The sequence below is a fragment of the Paroedura picta genome, chromosome 3 (assembly GCF_049243985.1).
Source record: "Paroedura picta isolate Pp20150507F chromosome 3, Ppicta_v3.0, whole genome shotgun sequence".
In the NCBI taxonomy this organism is placed as follows: Eukaryota; Metazoa; Chordata; class Lepidosauria; order Squamata; family Gekkonidae; genus Paroedura; species Paroedura picta.
The window spans coordinates 107,235,138-107,253,603 of record NC_135371.1 but is presented as its reverse complement, the minus strand read 5'-3'; the positions used below and the strand labels follow the sequence as shown (position 1 = coordinate 107,253,603).

Genomic DNA, 18,466 nt, shown 5'->3' with positions numbered 1-18,466 from the left:
TAATTATACCATTTCCGCGTACTGCAAACATTTGGTAACATTGGTCGTTGTGTGGAATGGACCCCTATTTTTACCAGGGGAAACATATCAACAAAATATCCCTCCAGGGCTCTGCCCCAAAACCCTGGAGGGGTGTGGGTACTGAGTATTTACCTTGGGGTTCCCTAACTTCTACAACCTCCCCAGATTCCACCAAGCATTTTGCCTCTCCCCTTCTCTTGTGCAGCCAAGCTAGCAGGCCCTGAACAAAGGCCCCTTCCAGGCAATACCATCCCTCCTTATGGGATCCTTTCCCTTCTCACCTGATGAAGAGTCACCCAACAAAATGGTGCAGTGACCCATGTACCACTGCCTGCAGCTAGCCCTTAATCATTGCTTGCTGTGCCTCACAACTTTTCAGGCTCCTGCATCTACTGTTTCCTCTGAATCTGTATTCTCTTTCCCTGTGGTGTCCTCAGATATGTTGAAGTCAAAGACCCTGCTACGCCAGGAACTGGCTATATGCTGCTGTGTCCCTTTCTAAGTTCTTCCTTCCAACAAAGTGGCTACTTTCCCTGGAGCTCAAAGAGGATGCTGCCCCACTGTCCTTGTTCTCATGCCCCTCCCGTGGGTGCCCCTGTCTCGTCCCTCTCTCTCTGCCACTGTGGTACATGTCTGCCTTCCCTATTTGTTGGCAGTCCTCTTTCTGGATTCACTGGAAGTCCCCAGGGCAGCCCCACCCTTGCCCCCTCTCTTGAAGCCAGGTGCACCACTGCTTGGCAGCCCATGCCTCTGGTTGTGTGTCTCTGGCCTCTATCTCCCCTCCTTCTTTCATGTCTGGCTTTGTCCCCTGTGGCCTGGCCTCCCCACCTTGTGGATCTGGACCAGGCTTCCCCTCTTCTGGTTTCTGTCTCTCCCCTGTCCTCTCTGCCCACCTGCAGCCCTCTATTCTCCTCCACAGTTACCTCTGCTGCCCAAGCAGCCCTTGCACGCAAGGCACTTACCTTAAATTCAACCCTATTTCAGCTGCTTTCCACTGACTTTGCCGTTTTGGCCTCCCTGCACCCTGGCAAGTGGCTCCCTATGTTGCCATCTCCCGCCTTGGCCAGTTTCTGCCTCTTCCTGAGTTGCATTTTTTCTTTTCCCCAAAGAGGTGGGAGGAGTGCGGTGTACGTGGGCAAAATTATTTTAGTTTCCCAATGCCCTTCTTCTGGTTCCCCTTAAGAAAAAGAAGTAAGAAAAAAGATAGAAATACTGCCAGGGATCAATAAACTTCCCAACCTCCCTCCCCCTCCCTGCAAGCCTGCTGCTGCCAATTGGTACTTGCTGCCTGCCTTGCATCAGGTCCCCCAAACCCCACAAGCAGCCTATGCTTCCCCTCACTCTTCAGCCAGCCATGTGCATTGGCTCCCGAGCAGCAGTGAACCGAATGGTATAATCACTGCATTCAGCTGCCGCAGCCAAAGAGATGGGCTCACATGTATATAGTAGCCCCTATAAGCTCCGTCCGTGTGCATGCCTTCCCCTGCATTGTGCCTCTGTGCCCTTTTCTTGCCCAGCCTTCTGCAGCTTCAACAGGTGGCCAGCGGGTTAATCTCCTCTGTTCTTCTCTAATGTATGTCTGCACTGAGCCTAAGATTACTGCCTGATACAACATGCTCCTGTGACATACTCTCCAGTTCTTTTTAAGAAGAAACAGTTGTGAATAGTCAGTTGATAGCATCCTAGTACAGAAACTTTAATCTCTCATCTATTCTGTTGAAACTTTGTTTGCAGGAAAGTAATTCAGTTTGTTTTCAGCTGTGCTTTTTGTCTTGCTATCCACCTGTGCATCTATATCTAACTAGAGCAAGGGTTGGGAAATGGCTTTCTAACCATGCCTTCTAGCCCAGTATTCATTCCCAGTCCTTGAATTTATCATTTTTATTCAAATCAAATCAAATCAAAATACTTTTATTGCCATTGTTAACTGAACGTGGACAATTATCATTTTTATTGTTTCACAAATTCAGATTTTCAATTAAACAAGACTTATTAATAAAAATAGTTTTTAGTCAGGTGAGGGGGAGGAAACAAAACCAAGATGGGCTTACTATGCCATCCTAAACAGAGTAGCAATTTATTAAGTCAATTGAAATAAAAGAGCCAGTTTGGTGTAGTGGTTAGGAGTGCGGACTTCTAATCTGGCATGCCGGGTTCGATTCTGCACTCTCCCACATGCAACCAGCTGGGTGACCTTGGGCTCGCCATGGCCCTGAAGAAACTGTTCTGAACGAGCAGTAATATCAGGGCTCTCTCAGCCTCACCCAAACCAAGATGGGCTTACTATGCCATCCTAAACAGAGTAGCAATTTATTAAGTCAATTGAAATAAAAGAGCCAGTTTGGTGTAGTGGTTAGGAGTGCGGACTTCTAATCTGGCATGCCAGGTTCGATTCTGCACTCTCCCACATGCAACCAGCTGGGTGACCTTGGGCTTGCCATGGCCCTGAAGAAACTGTTCTGAACGAGCAGTAATATCAGGGCTCTCTCAGCCTCACCCAACTCACAGGGTGACTGTTGTGGGGAGAGGAAAGGGAAGGTGAGTGTAAGCCTCTCTGAGCTTCCTTCGGGTAGAGAAAAGTGGTATATAAGAACCAACTCTTCTTCTTCTTCTTCTTCTTCTTCTTCTTCTTCTTCTTCTTCTTCTTCTTCTAAATGAGCTTAGAAAAGTAACTCTGCTTGGGATGGTATTGTTAGCCTCGAAAGGAAAAGACTGACTTTCACAGGAGGAGTTCTATGAAATGTTATATATGAAGGTTGCCAAGAGTTGCTGATCAGTATGTTAAAAACACACACTGCAGATGCCTGGGGCAAACTTGTGTTACTTATTCATATATTTCACAATGTGGGGTTGCTTTGAGGTTTCAAATGAGTATCCTGGGCTGATATGTGAAGAGCTTCTATGGGTATGATGCCTAAAATAAGACTGCGGCTGGAACTTCACTTTGAGTGTTTCATAGTGAAACTGGCTACCTCCAGCTATTCATCTTTGTTTCTTCCTCATTGCCTCTTAAAGAGCAAAGGCTGTGAATATTTAGTAGGCAAATAAGAGTTTTGTACCAGAATGGTAAAATATAAGTACTCATGTTTTTAAGCTTGAACAGTGTTCAGGCAAAATGAGGCTGAGCAGACCAATGCTTCAGAGGCTCTGCTCAGGCTATGAAAGCAGCAGAATATGTGCGTATTCTTTCTGAGCCCATCCATAGTCAGTCATTATTGAAGAAAATATGTATGTTTCCACCATTCCTGTCTTCTGCATGCCCTTTAACATGGTGTAAACAAAATAAAATTGGTTCAGCTTTCATTCTTTATGTGATATGATTTGACCTGACAGGAAGAGGGAGTACATATCACAGCCACTATGTTGCTGACCTGAGCTCCACTGTGAACAGTAGAATGCTGTTGAGAACCAAAAATAGTCTTTTGAATGACCATTCTGTCATCAAATTGGTGCCACAGATCTGAGAGAGATCTAAATAGATAAACCCTTTGAAGTAAAGTTTCTTTATTAGAAATGCAAGTACCTTCTACATTGAAAACATAGTCAGAACTGATTCACAAGGTTTAGGATAATCAATATAGGGGGTCCCCCTCTCCTGGGAAGTTAAACCAGGCCTAGTTCAAAGGAATTATAACAAAGAGATAACATTATAGGCTTGAAGGGACGGGAAGATGTGGGAAAACTAGAGGGTACTAAAAGGGAGCAGATGAGGAATGTTTGGGGAGGCTGGTATGCATACCAAAATACAACATCAGGAAATCAATCTGGGGGTGTCAGGCGAAGGAATCTGGGTTACTTCAGAGCACAAAAGCCAGGCTAGCTAAACACTGTACCTTACAGCAAAATATAATCATGGCAGAAACACATGGGGGTTTCTGACAAGCTCTTTTCAGAGATCTGCATTACCAGCTGGTGATTTGGCATTTTATTATTTGTGTGTTTCCTCTGGTAACCATTACGGTTTGTCTGCTGTGGCCTTGTATGACTCTCTGGTTGATTCTGCACAGGTGGAAAATGCCAGGAGGGTGGTCATATGGAAGCGGGAATAACTCCTGCTTCCACATGACGTTGCTGCCAGGCCGGGCCTCTCCCTGGACTGGTGCACGTTAGACTGCTGTTGCCCTGCTTTATGGAACATGAATATTTTTGTGGATATTTTGCTTTGTGCCACTATGGGGCCAAGTAGGGCATTTTTTTTGCAGAGAAGTGAGATTATGTTCTCATGCAATCCAACCTTTCTGCAAAGAATGCCCCCCCCCCCAATGTCACAGAAATGTTCTGCCCCAGCTGTCTCCATTGGGATGCCCAAATCCAGGGCAAACTGGGTCCACCACCAAAATGTGTCTCCTGTGGGGTCACAGAAAGTGGCAAAGCATGAAGCTCTGCCACAACACCCCAGAGGTGTCCTGGAGTGGCACCGCTGGTGTGGAATCTCCCAATTCTTCTTTAGATGATTTTAAACCTTTTGTTTATTAAGAGTATTACCTGGAATTAGTTTGTGTATAAAAGGCCTATTTGTTTGCCTATCATGATGGACCTGTACTCCTTAATATGGATGAGGTGGAAACCTCTCATTGGGGACGAGCTAGCTCCAGAACACCAAAATAATGCAGAAGAGTCCTCTGGGGAAAAGGCAGTCTGTAGACCTGACTCAGAGCCATAACCAGTTACAGATATACAGCAAGAGGAGACATAAATCTGCTGTAATGACCACTCCCCCCTGAGTTGGCAACAGAGAGTCATCTTCTGGTCAGTTCACCTCCCTGCCATCAGGGCCTCAGGAACAGTGTAGAAGGAAGATAAGGAGAAACTGCAAGGCAGAAAGTATGGTGCGTGATTGGCAGCACAACATTGGCCCCCCAAACTTACCCTCAAACATAACCTAAACTGGACAAATGCCACATTTCAATACAACGTGCTTATACCATGTGCAAGTGATATTGGCATGTTGGGGTTTGGGGGGACGTGATGGTGCAAAACTCTATGGTTAGAAGCTAATTCTACTATAAAATTTTGCCCCAAAGCCACAGCCTCGCCCTCCCCGCAATGTGCCAATCTCACTTCTAGGTGACATTAGCATATCATGGTGTTTCTCCATGCTCCTGGAAAGTGCCCCTCATCCCCTGCCAGGTGCGCTGACAAACCTGACTACCTTACCTATGGTCACCCATATAATGGCTGAGCAAGGGATTTGAACTGGTATAATTCCAGTTGGTTGGACCCATGTCATGTAAAATTACTGGGCCCAAATCATCCAAGCCTTTCCTATGGCCTCTAAGCCAATTAACATTATTGGATACGTCACTTGGTCTAGATTCTTCTAAGCTCTTGTTTCTACTATGTAAGTATTTTTGTAGATTTGGGTTAATCCAGTAGAACATTAATTTTTCTTTAATTAAAAATTGGAGCAGAGCAGACCAGATAAGAAGAACAAGCTTCTTGAAGTCAGTACTTTCTATAATGTATTACAAAATGGCTTAAGAGGCCTTATTTGCCAGTCAGGGGTGGGTCCAAATACATGGTCCTGCACTGGTTGTTATTGTTTGTATAAAGAACGTGGAAATCAGTACTATAGATTCTAGTTGCATGCCCTTCAACTGTTTTCCTGTCCACCAAAAGAAGAAAATGGAACCATTCACTGTCATTTATTCAAATCAGGTCTAGAGTAATCTCATTAACTGTTGACATGTGTCCAACAATACTTCACATCTTCTCAGTGAACAGACCTGTCAACTATATCGTAGAATCAGCACATTTTGTGCTGCCAGATAAACTTGTTCTGTGTCCTGATGTTTCAATGATTAACAGGCTGTCTTCCAGGCAGCAGTTTATTGATACTGTTAGTTGCCTCTTATTTAGGAAGCTTGTTTTTACAGCATAGCTAGGCAATGAAGACATATTAATAGTAATTTAACATATTTGTAGGTGGAAATTTACTGAAGCCTGGTTTGTTCCTAATGAGAGAAAATGTTTTGTTTCTCATTGAAGGAAATGTGTATAAAGATGTACTTTTAAAAATAATGGTGAAATGGCTTAGGCTAAAAAACAACCTAACTTTAATTGACTTGAATTTCCAAAACATATATTTCCTCTGTGTAAAAACAATAAAACATGGCATGGAAGCTCTAACTCTCATATTACCTTGTATCTCTTTTACAGTTTGGGAAACCATGAAACTTAATAACTAATGACTTGCTATGAAACTTATACCACAGGTTAGATGATATGATACTGGCTTAATATATCTCATACAATGCTGCTTCCTTGAAAAATTACATACAACATTTAAATGGCTTTAAGCTACGAAATATTGTTATTTCTTAACTACGTACTTATTTATATAATAAAAGTTGCTGAATTTTTTGGTAGACTTGCAGCTATTCTGTATGTACATCCATTGTAAGATTAAGACCATTTGTGCATGATGAAAATGTTCCTCGATTGTTGGCGTTTTTATAGCCCCATCCACATATCATCACCTGCATCCTGGGGCTGTCCAGTAGCTGGATCGTAATTGGGCCATTTTTAACTCGAGATTTCAGGAATCGACAAAACTGGATCTACCACCCTAAATCATGCATGCCATCAGTGAGCAACCAGGGATAAGACCTTATGGAGAGGGAAAAGTGCAATAGTCTGGCCAGCTTTGTCCCGCCCTCACACCCACCTCCCTCTCCCATGTTCCCAGTCATGGTAATTTTTTAAAAAATGGTTCTGTAAGCACAACAATGTGTACAAGCACCTGCATGTTGGCGAAATGTCCAAAAGAAAGAATCATTTAAAATTTAAAGTGGTACGCAAAGCGAGCATTTTCATAATACATTGTTAACAAAATAAATTCAATAAAATGTTATTGTTTAAGGCAACATGCTTATGTTGGTAGCGGGTGGCAGCAACCACGTTTACACATTTATTTGTTTATTTTTTTATTGAGAGTACATGGATGGGTTGGAAGGGGGACTTTATCTGGAAGACCTATTGTCCATGGCCATGCGTCAGTGTAAGGGGGTATTTTTCCCGTGCTTGGAACGCGCAAATTATCTTTCCCACGTTACTGACTGTGGGAATATGTACACATTGCTCCACCACTTCATGAAATGGTATTGGTTGCATGCTCCACGGAGGAAAGAAACATTGCTGAGGATGACTCAAGTCAACTCATGATCCTTGTAGTCCAATCAACTTGGGATGCAAGGCTCTCAATCCAATCAGGAGAATCCCATTGAGTGGAGCGAGGCTAGAAGAGAGAAGAGGCAACCAGCTCTGCTTGTCGGCCATTTTCCGCAAGCAGCTTCATGGACAAGATGGAGTCAAGCTCATAGGCATTATCAAATACTTTGACCTCACAGGCATCCTCCATGCCCCCATCTCTCAATGCCTCTCATTGCATCCAGGAGGGCTTTGAGGTAGTAAAACAGATGAGTGCTCTTGGGCACTAACAGGCTCGAGTGCCGCACCAAGACCAAGATGCTGTGGCAGGAGTACTTTCAGTATGTGGCCCACAAGGCCTCTGGAGCCACACTAGTTACCTGCCTCTATTTTACCATCCTTAAGGGCACCTGTGGAGAGTAGGATAGCATCGGCAGTCCAAAGCATGTGGCTCACAGCCTGAAGCTGAAACTAAGGAAGCCTTAGAGCAGAGCAGCCACCAGCCAGAGGACTTGGACAAAGGGCCCTCCACTTCCAGAGAGCAGCCACAGAGGCAAGCTGCCATGGAAAGGAACCCTGGGATGGAATTTGTGACCCTGGACCTCATCCCTATTCAGCAGGGGGAACTACATGGCCATTGTTGCTCTACTCCCCTCGTGGTAGATAACCCGGGAGCCCTAGTGTAGGGAACTGGGTGGCCGGACCCTTTGACATGTGCTCTGCATTCCTATGCAGATTATTTTCTCCATGTAGGGAGAATCTGAGCGAAAAGCCCCTGTCCGTCTTCCAACTCCTACCACATCTTGGGTCGCTAGATGCTTTCCCACTACTGTTCTCAGAGATGCCAGTGGTAAGCATCCCTCACTCTGTACAATGCTAAGCAGTGGTGGTCATTCCACATGATCTTGTCTGAAGTCATACAAGGGGTGACCACACCCACTGAGCCTGCCCTGCCATGGAAGGCCTAGTCTTTTCAGAGGGAATAGGCCTGCTGATGGGTAGAGGCAGGTGTTCAGTGCCAACTCAAAGAGCATTGGTGTGGAGGATTCCAATGTTCTTCCCACCCTCTCACCAACACCATTTTTTTCCTTTTTTTCCCAGTTGTAGTCTCAGCATAGGAGAAGGAAAGAGAGGCGGCTGAGCGGAACCTTGAGTAGCCTCTTGGTGGACAGTGGGTTGAGGAGCGGCTGTAGAGGGAGAGGAGGAGGCAGACGTGCATCTCCCTCCTCACCAACCTGGCTTCTAGTGTCCTGGAGCAGGGGGAAGAAGACACGAGGTAGGCCAGGGAACTGGAGGAGGTGATGCTCCAGCTGGAAAGGGAGAGGTTAGACTGCTGCCAGGAGGACTACTGGGAGGATGCCATTCTGGACATCCATTCTGTCGTTTACTTGGATTTTAGTAAAGCTTTTGATAAGGTTCCCAATGATGTTCTGATGGATAAATTGAAGGACTGCAATCTGGATTTTCAGATAGTTAGGTGGATAGGGAATTGGTTAGAGAACCACACTCAAAGAGTTGTTGTCAATGGTGTTTCATCAGACTGGAGGGAGGTGAGTAGCGGGGTACCTCAGGGCTCGGTGCTCAGTCCGGTACTTTTTAACATATTTATTAATGATCGAGATGAGGGGGTGGAGGGACTACTCATCAAGTTTGCAGATGACACCAAATTAGGAGGACTGGCAAATACTCCAGATGATAGAGACAGAGTTCAGTGAGATCTGAACACAATGGAAAAATGGGCAAATGAGAACAAGATGCAATTTAATAAAGATAAGTGTAAACTTCTGCATCTGGGTCAGAAAAATGAAAAGCATGCCTACTGGATGGGGGATACGCTTCTAGGTAACACTGTGTGTGAACGAGACCTTGGGGTACTTGTGGATTGTAAACTAAACATGAGCAGGCAGTGTGATGCAGCGGTAAAAAAGGCAAATGCCATTTTGGGCTGTATCAACAGGGGCATCACATCAAAATCACAAGATGTCATAGTCCCATTGTATACGGCAATGGTCAGACAACACCTGGAGTACTGTGTGCAGTTCTGGAGGCCTCACTTCAAGAAGGACATAGATAAAATTGAAAGGGTACAGAGGAGAGTGACGAGGATGATATGGGGCCAAGGGACCAAGCCCTATGAAGATAGGTTAAGGGACTTGGGAATGTTCAGCCTGGAGAAAAGGAGGTTGAGAGGGGACATGATAGCCCTCTTTAAGTATTTGAAAGGTTGTCATTTGGAGGAGGGCAGGATGCTGTTCCCATTGGCTGCAGAGGAAAGGACACGCAGTAATGGGTTTAAACTACAAGTACAACGATGTAGGCTAGATATCAGGAAAAAGTTTTTCACAGTGAGAGTAGTTCAGCAGTGGAATAGGCTGCCTAAGGAGGTGGTGAGCTCCCCCTCACTGGCAGTCTTCAAGCAAAGGTTGGATACACACTTTTCTTGGATGCTTTAGGATGGTTAGGGCTGATCCTGCATTGAGCAGGGGGTTGGACTAGATGGCCTGTATGGCCCCTTCCAACCCTATGATTCTATGATTCTATAATTCTCTGATTCTATGATTCTAAAAACTTTATTTCTTATTTTACAAAGCACAAATGGTTGTACTCTCATCTCCCCTGATGCTGCCTATATAGGAATGTAGCATTATAAATCCTCCTTTTTGCTTATTAGTGATGGATAGCTTCTCATCCACAACCATAGTGTCTCTTTCCTCCTGGTGCACAGGAATTTTGTGACCCTTCTCACATATATTATGGAGAATCACACGTGCAATGACCATGGGGGTCACATTGTCCAGGAGCACATAAAGCCTCCAATGTCCCTTGAGTCTCCCAAAGGCACACTCCACCAAATTTCTTGCCCAGGAATGCCTCAGATTATAGTAGCTTTGCTTGTCGGTGTTTGACTGCTTATAGGGGGTCATGAGTCACTTCCTCAATGGGCATTCTCTGTCACCCAAGTTCAGAGCCAGCACCTGGACTCACTCAATAGTGACCGTTGGGTTTCCTGGGACAAAGACCCCAGTGTCCATGGCATTGTACATGTGGGACTCCTGGAAGATGAAGGCATCGTGTCTCTATCCACTCCAGCCCACCTCCACATCTATGAACCATCCAGTGTGGTTGACAGTCCCTTGCAGGAGCATGCAGCAGAAGTTCTTCCTGTTGCTAAACTCCCAGACGCTCCTGTTTGAGGCTCTTATTGGGATGTAGCAATCATCCACAGTGCCAATGCAGTGGGGGAATCCCAACTGGCCCACCAATCCATGTTCTGGAGGAGAGACACAAACAAAGCAAACAATTTAGACAAAAGCAACCTTGCACCACAAACTGTGCCAGTCTTTCCAGAATGTGCCCAGAAGGTGTACATATTGCTGTGTGTCTTTTTTGCAAAAAAAAATCTTTTTTTAACAATCATGGCTGGACCACAGATTACCTACCTTGCCAATCTCTTCTCACAAGCACACCATCATGCTGCATGCACCACCCTAACTGGTGGGAGACGAGTCTGGAGCAGGTTGTCTTGGCCAGGTACCATATAGCCATGGCCACCAAGATGAGCAGGCACATTTTGGTTGCCTGGTGTTGCAGCCTCCCTCTGAGCACAGATACAGTTTCACTGAACGTGCCTGTTGTTCAGGATCCATTCATCATCACTCCAGGTGGCCAGGATGAAGTTCTCCCACCAGTCCGTGGTTCTCTTCTCCATCCACATCTGCTATGGGAAGTGCACCTCTGTGAGAGCGAGCCATCTTTGCCTTGCTGCTCTCCAAGAACTTTGTGAAATCCTAATGGACTGGCAATGCAGGGCACACTTGGAAATTGGTCTACGAAGGGTCCACTTGTGCCTTAGCAGGATCAATCTCTCGTAGAAGATAGCAGTGTCCTTTCTGATCTGAGCTGGGGTAGCAAAAAGTCATTACACAATGGATGCCACCTGAGCCAGTATAGTGATCAAGAGATTCTCCATTGTAAATGTGCTCCCAAAATGGCCACACTCCAGAAACCAAGGAAAATGGCCAAAAGGTGTGCTGCTTGGCGGGCTTATTAAGATAGCATGGGGGTGTGTAATGGGCAGGGATATGCGCTCGATGAAACAATGAGCAGCAAAAGTAAAGTTTATCAGTGTGGTTTAACAAAGCAATGCTTTAGTATTGTTGTGTTGACCCATTGCAACATGTAAGTTCCCATTAAAAAAATTATTTTGGAGGGGATTGGCTCCCTTCTGTGATTGACAGTCTGAGGAGTGATAAGTAAATAGTGCGTTGCTCTCTCTTCTGCCTTTTCCACCCGCTAGTGAGGAGGGGGAAAGGTGTGATGCAGTGGATGAAAAAAGCAAGACAGCTTTATAGTACGGAGGAGTGAAATGGCGCTATTTACTATCCCAGTACTGCCGATAAAAGACAATGTGTGATTTTGCCCTCTGTGTGGAAATGGTCTAAATTAAAATGGAAGACACTTTAGCAACATATAATTAAGGTCTATGTGTGTTTATGTGTGTGTGTGTGTGTGTGAGAGAGAGAGAGAGAGAGTGAGACTCATCCTGCTCTGTAAATAGTGGTGCTTTACACATAAATATGCCTGTTTTATCTGTGAAATATTAGAAGATACATCATCTGTATCCTGTTATGATTGTGAAATGATACACAGTGGCTAAATAGCAACATGCAACAATAGTATTTACCCCAGACTCTTAATTCTACAAGTGGATCAGGTGAAAGGTTATATTGAATATGTCAGGACCATCATTACAGGTTTGGTTAGTACAAAGAATGTGTGTCCAGAAAATGAAAAGCTCTATTGTATATGCACTATTCAGGAAACAATCCATCCAGTATAATATAACAGGCATAGCAAAGTACTTCCTGTGACTGCTGTCATGGTAATTTTGCTTTCTATGCAGTGTGCATGTGTTTTGTACAACTGTAATTAATTGTCATTCAATCTGAGATCAAAGCCATTGTATCTAGCATGTGAGAAAAGACCACATGCATATGGCAATTTAGTAGTTGTGTTTTGTGCAGAACATTGTTGCTTTCTCAGAGTCCTTTTGCCTGATTAGAATTTAAGTGAATGCCATTTCCAGTCTTTAAAAAAATTGAGACAATCAGCAGGAACAAGCTTTCACAATCAGATCTTTGACAGCTGGTTTACTATTCTTTTCTATTCAGTGACTTTTCATTCATTCATTCATTCATTCATTCATTCATTCATTCATTCAGGACTGATACTCAGTCCAAGTCCCCTGGCATCCCTTGAGACCTTCACCCTACGTACAGAATCATAGTGTAGTATACAATGGGAAGAGATGCTCTGATCTGCTTCAGTAGATACAGGCTTCTAGTTGGAACCGTAAAGGAATGAGGGAAAGAATTAGCCTGTGTGTTTGTGTGGCTGTGCTCCAGTAAATATTTTGATGCATCTGCTGCCAGTTCTGGTCTGAGGGAATCTACCTAGCATTTAAATTTTGATAGGGAGCTGTTTTGAATAATAAGAGTGCAGCCGGCTGTGAGTCAGTGCATGTGTGTTGACTGAAAGGGGAGGGAAAAAAAATCTCAGTGCTTAATGCTTGCTGAACGCTGAGCTGCAGTGCTTTGCTTCCACCGCCTCCTCTTCCTTCTAGTAGAGATTTCAAGCAGATTTTTTTTCCACTGGGGGGAGGGAAGAACGGGGGGGAAAATCATAGCCCCTCACCCAAGTAGCTGTAGCAATGGGTGCTGTAATGGGCACGTTCTCTTCTCTGCAAACCAAACAAAGAAGACCCTCGAAAGGTAAGGAATAACCATATGCTTTTTTCCCTCCTGCTTCTGTGTATTTGTGAACACTGAATTGCATACTAGTCCTTTCAAAAAGAAAAAAGCATGTGCCACTTGCAACTAGCACAGCTCCATGGATTGTTGGGGACAATTTGCATAAACAGACAAGAAAGGTCTGTGTGTGTGAGAATACCTGTCTGTGTGTATTAGGGGTTGTGGCAGAATAAGGGTTCCTTCAGGGGCTGTTTTGGTGGAAGGGGGTGAGATGCTTTGTGAAACGTAATCCTTCACATGGGCATGTGTGAGGAAGAGAACTCGGCAGCCTGCTGTGCAGTACACTTGCGGAAGAGACCTGTTTACTCCCAGTCTCATGCTGGGCTGCTAATTCCTTGGGGGGTGAGATGAGCATATGGTGAAATGATTCCCAGCTGGCCTTTTGGGATTGCCTCAAGAAATTAGATAAATGCATTAATTCTTTTAATAACGTGGAAGAAAATACTGCCGCTGCATGCCAAATAGTTATCATCCAGAGAGGGAGGAAAAACATACAGAGGTTTTCCCCCGTGGAGTACAAGCGAAAAAGGCTCAAAAAGGGGGAAGAAAGCAAGTAGTTTGTCAAGGATTTACTTTTGAAATAATCTTCAGATCATTCAGCTTTTCCTCTTGCATGCTAATATTCCAGGGAATCTCCCGCAAAAAGAGCGGGTGGTTTACTCGGTCTGTTTTCTGAGTGGTGCTAACTCAGAATCACAGAGCATTGGTAAGCAAGCACAAAGTTGGGAAGACACTAGGGGGTGGGGCTGGATTTCAGTAGGTGGTGTAAAATGGGAATTCGTTTTATAAACTAGAATACTCCAGGGACTCATCCATGTGGTGGGGGGGGGTCTCTTAATTTTGGGAACCCTTGTCTAAAGCAGCATTTGTGGATCCCACAGGTAGCAAGCCGACCACAGCTACCAGTGTTCTTGTTACTTTCCACCCCCCCCCCCCATGCTCCTTTTATAACAGCAGCCAACTCAATGTATCTTCATATGGCAATAGTGACAAATTAAATGGGGGCAATTCTGTTTCAGGGATGGAGAGTGAAATTGGACATGCTCAGAATATCATAGAATGTTTTTTTATATGGGTTGTAGCATGAAGTTAGGCTACTGATAGCAAACAGCCCAGATTAAAACTTGCTAGCCAGCTATATTTTGTGTACAGGATACCATTCTGTTTTGATCTGAAACAGTTCTGAAGTATTCATGTTGATTGGGTGGTCAAAACATTAGCTATTATTTTCAGCAATATACATTCTGACTATTCTCCATTTCTCCGTTAGATTTTTCTGTGGAGAGTTATGCCTTGAAATTGCTTGTGGCCAGATTTCCTCACTGATTTAAACACCCACCCACCCACCAAAAAGTACTATTTGTTCATGCAGTTAATTGGAATTTTGTCCTGTGGCTACCTGCTGCTGGTGGTTGTTCAGCTACAGGTGCCGGAAATGGTTTGCCAGGAAGAGTTTTTTAGTAGTACAATGATGACCTGATTTCTGTCCCTCCATATACTTGAAGGAAACTCAGTCAATAACATTTATAACCCAATGAGCAGAACACGTTTCTGTAAACTAAACAGGTAGGCATCGCCATCCATTGACCTCCATGGCTGTCACAATACACTTTGGACAAATACAAATGATGAGATCCTTTTTGAACTTTCATCGGTAACCACTAGGAACATTATTAATATCATTGGGGACATTGCCAATTGTCAAATATGTCTGGATGACCAACATTATTGTAATGTGCTCTATATGGAGCTGCCTTTTAAGAACGTTTAAAATTTTCTGTTGGTTCAGAATAAAGCATCACAATTATTGGCTAAACTAGGGTGTAGTCTGCACCCCCAATTCGAATAAATCCCTCCCGTCTACACTGAATTCGATTTCCACTTTGATTTTGGGTGCTTTATCTTTCCCTTCTGCAACAAGCATTATTGATCTGGAGTGACCCTACCTTTCCCCCGCAATATCCACAAGTGGAAATAACCCTCAATATTTGACAAACCAGGAAGTATGCAGCCTCCCATTTTGTGTGAGTAACGCGTCTGGGAGCAAAGCAGCCTATCCCTGATTGGCCAGGGCATCAGTTCAAAGGCTTCCTGGTTCCCAGGTTGCAAGGCTTCCCTCCTTGTCTTAAAGTGACTGCACTCCAGAAGTCCTAACTTCTCTCAGCAGAGATTTGCCTCTTGGATTTATTCCCCCCTCCTCTGCTGTCTCCAGTCCTCTCCCACCCCCCTCGTTCAAAAAAGAAAGAGACACCTGCTGTGTTTGTCGCCCCTCCCCTTTCTGAGCTTTCCCAATCACATGCAGAACACATGCCCATTTTGTTTCAATGGGGATGGGGGGGATAGGGGAAGACCCGAGTTTAAATCGATCTGAATTCAACAGGATCCACACCGGAAAAAACAAAGTTAGTGCAGAATCAGCCTAGATTACACGGACTGGGACTTTACAGTGGTGGCTTCTAGAAAATGGAACTTCTTTTTCAGGGAGATACATCTGGGGCCCTTCCTCTTCTCCTTCAGGAGATAGGATAAAAAACTTCCTGCTTTTGCTTTTGAATGGAAAGGAGCTTGATTACCTTATTCCATTGTGGGGGTTTTTTTGGGAGGGGGGGAATTTTCTGCTGTGTGTAATGGCTACTTTGTTTCTTTTGTAATTTTTGTGCTACTATTGATAGAATTATTTTCTATACTTGAAGGGTGATATATGTAACCATCTGTAAATAGAGATGACTATACTGCTGCATGAATGGGAATAAAACAGTGAGAAATGTTGTGGTTCATGTAAGAACAGCTTTTTAGTGAATATTAAATGGATGGAATATCTTTAAGGATTGCTAATGAAGTTTAGGAATTAAACTGATGATAACTTTAAACAATATTTCATGCAGTGTATATTATATAACAAGATAAAAAGGTAAAGGTAAAGGTATCCTCTGTGCAAGCACCAGGTCATGTCTGACCCTTGGGGTGACGCCCTCTAGCGTTTTCATGGCAGACTCAATATGGGGTGGTTTGCCAGTGCCTTCCCCAGTCATTACTGTTTACCCCCCAGCAACCTGGGTACTAATTTTACCGACCTTGGAAGGATGGAAAGCTGAGTCAACCTTGAGCCAGCTGCTGGGGTTGAATTCCCAGCCTCATGGATAGAGCTTCAGACTGCATGTCTGCTGCCTTACCACTCTGTGCCACAAGAGGCTCTTATATAGAAAGGTAGAAGTTATTAAATACATGTGCCCTCACTGATCACAGCACACATTCTACAATATGGCTTTGGATACTCAGTCAGTCTTGTCTTAATTTTATTAAATGATTATAGATAAATTTGAGGGAAAATGTGTGTTTTTTAAAAATATCAGTGGTGTCTGAGTAGTTCACATCCAGTCCTAAACTTGTTTCCTTAAACACAAGATCTGTTCATTTTAATGACAATTTCTTCCAGACACATATAGCTAGGCCTGCATTTGTAGAGTTTTTGAATTTTACAATTCAACATGCAAATTATATACAATTTGAGCCAGTTGGCAATTCTTGTTCCCCGAGATGTATGTTTGGCCAGGGCATTTGCAGTCCTGATCCCAACCTGTTGGAATGAGCTCCCAGAAGCCCTTCAGGAGCTTACACAATTCCAAAGGGCCTGCAGAATGGAGCTCTTCCATCAGGAATTTGGTTGGGGCACATGAACTACAAAACAACATTGAGCTGGCCCCCTCCTACAAGAGCCCTCCCCCAGAAATGTGAGTAGTTTCATAAGGAAGTTGCACGTATAACAGAATCAAAATGCACTTTATGGATTTAATTGTTTTTACCATTATAGTGATTTTGGATGTGATGTTTTATCCAGTTATAAACCACTCCAAACTGGAATGCTGGGAGGGGTGATCATATAAATGCAAAAGTCAATCAATCTTTAACCGCTCCTGTGGAGCTGATTAAATAAAGCAGTAAGGGCTACCGGGGAGAAGTTAGGGCGGGCCCTGTCCGGGATAAAAACTCGGAGGGCCCATCCAGGGCCCATTGGCTGCTTGGCCCAGCCTCACCTGGCCTGGCCGAGGACTCACCGCACAGACAAAGAAGCCAGCCCGCCGGTAAGTCCTCCGGCTGGGTTCTCCTCCACCTAGGGAAAGGAGCAAGGATGCCGCATCGAAGACGCGCCGTCCCTGCTCCTTTCCCACCCCGGGTCTGTTACCGCTGGGGGGGGGCGCGGTAGGCAGGGCTCTGTGAGCTGGCGATCGCCATCCCCGGGGCCTGAGAAGGCTTTTCCCTTGGAGGGGGGAAAGCATTCTCAGGCACCCCCCCAAACCCCCACGGACCCTTCCCATGCACCCCTATCCTCTCCCATTCCACCTACCTCCCTGCATGCCTGCATGCCTTCCTTCTTCGTTTCTGACTTCCTGAAGTCCTCTCTTTCTCTATCTCCTTCCTGCCTCTCTCTCTCCCCCTCTCACTGGCTCTCCATTTGAAAGCACAGCTTGGAAGTTCTCGCTGGCTGCTACTCTCCAAGTTCTAAGGTATGCCCTCTTCCCCTTCTGCAATAATTCCTGTGTCGTTTGATCCTTATCTCTGTGTGTTTTGAAGCACCTTCTACATCATTGGCAGTCACCATGCAGCCTTCACCCACCCCTTGCACTCCTTCCTCCTTCCCAGCCCTCTTTCCCTCTTCTACCTTCCTTCCCTTTATTCTTCCTCCCAATTCCCTAGCGCCCGCTGTATTTTGCCTACAGTGGGCTTAATTTCTAGTCAGTCAATAAAAGGACTACTGAAGCAGCTGAAGATGGATTGTGAATAAATTTAGCGTGTGCTCTTTTTCACTAGTGTTCCTAGCATGAAACTGCTCTGAAGTACAAAAATTCGTGAGGAACTGTGGCATCATATTTAAAATCCTGGTATGTTAATTGTTCAATTATATTTATGATGCTGTCTTTTAGACTTCTCACAGGGTACAACATCACAAGGCATTCTGGGATATGTAAATTCAAAAGTACTTGACATCCATGCTACCATGTGCTTAGATAATAATATTTCCTAAAGTCTATGACAACTGGAGAAACTGTTGTACAAAGTACCGGGTATAAAGGAGGGAAGGACACCTTATACTGAGGTATCCATTCACTGCTGCCAGGTGTCATCAGGGGAAGAACAAAACAGATTCAGGATGCACTGCTTACATTTCACAGACTCTTAATATGCTTTAGCTTCTGCTCTGTTATTCATAAGAGATGAGTTATATTGCTTGAAGTGTTTGGTCATGTGAATGTTACTGAGTAGGATCTACTTCACTCATATTTAGTGTTATCATCTGATGGCAATAGAAAGTGCCATCAAGTCCCAGCCAGCTTATGGTGCCAGTTTTCAAGGCAAGAGATGAACAGAGGTAGTTTGCCATTGCCTCTCTCTGCACAGCTTCCTTGGACCTCCTTGATGGTCTCTCATACAAGTACTAATCAGGGCTGATCCTGCTTAGCATCTGGGATTTGACAAAATCGGAGAGG

General features: G+C 44.5%; 1 protein-coding gene across 6 annotated transcripts in view; it reads left to right on the top strand.

The window, feature by feature from the left end:
* Positions 1–18,466, top strand: part of KCNIP1 (potassium voltage-gated channel interacting protein 1) — a 776,797-nt gene that overhangs the window by 279,898 nt on the left and 478,433 nt on the right. For 2 of the 6 annotated variants that reach the window (XM_077327123.1, XM_077327125.1), the window contains exon 1: positions 12,490–12,941. The exons of 1 other annotated variant lie outside the window; for it this stretch is intronic. In XM_077327123.1, coding sequence (XP_077183238.1) covers positions 12,881–12,941 — 61 coding nt within the window. In that variant the 5' untranslated portion in view covers positions 12,490–12,880. Of the gene's footprint in view, positions 1–12,488; positions 12,942–18,466 lie in introns of those variants that run through there. 3 more of the 6 variants (XM_077327126.1, XM_077327120.1, XM_077327127.1) reach the window with 3 other exon arrangements.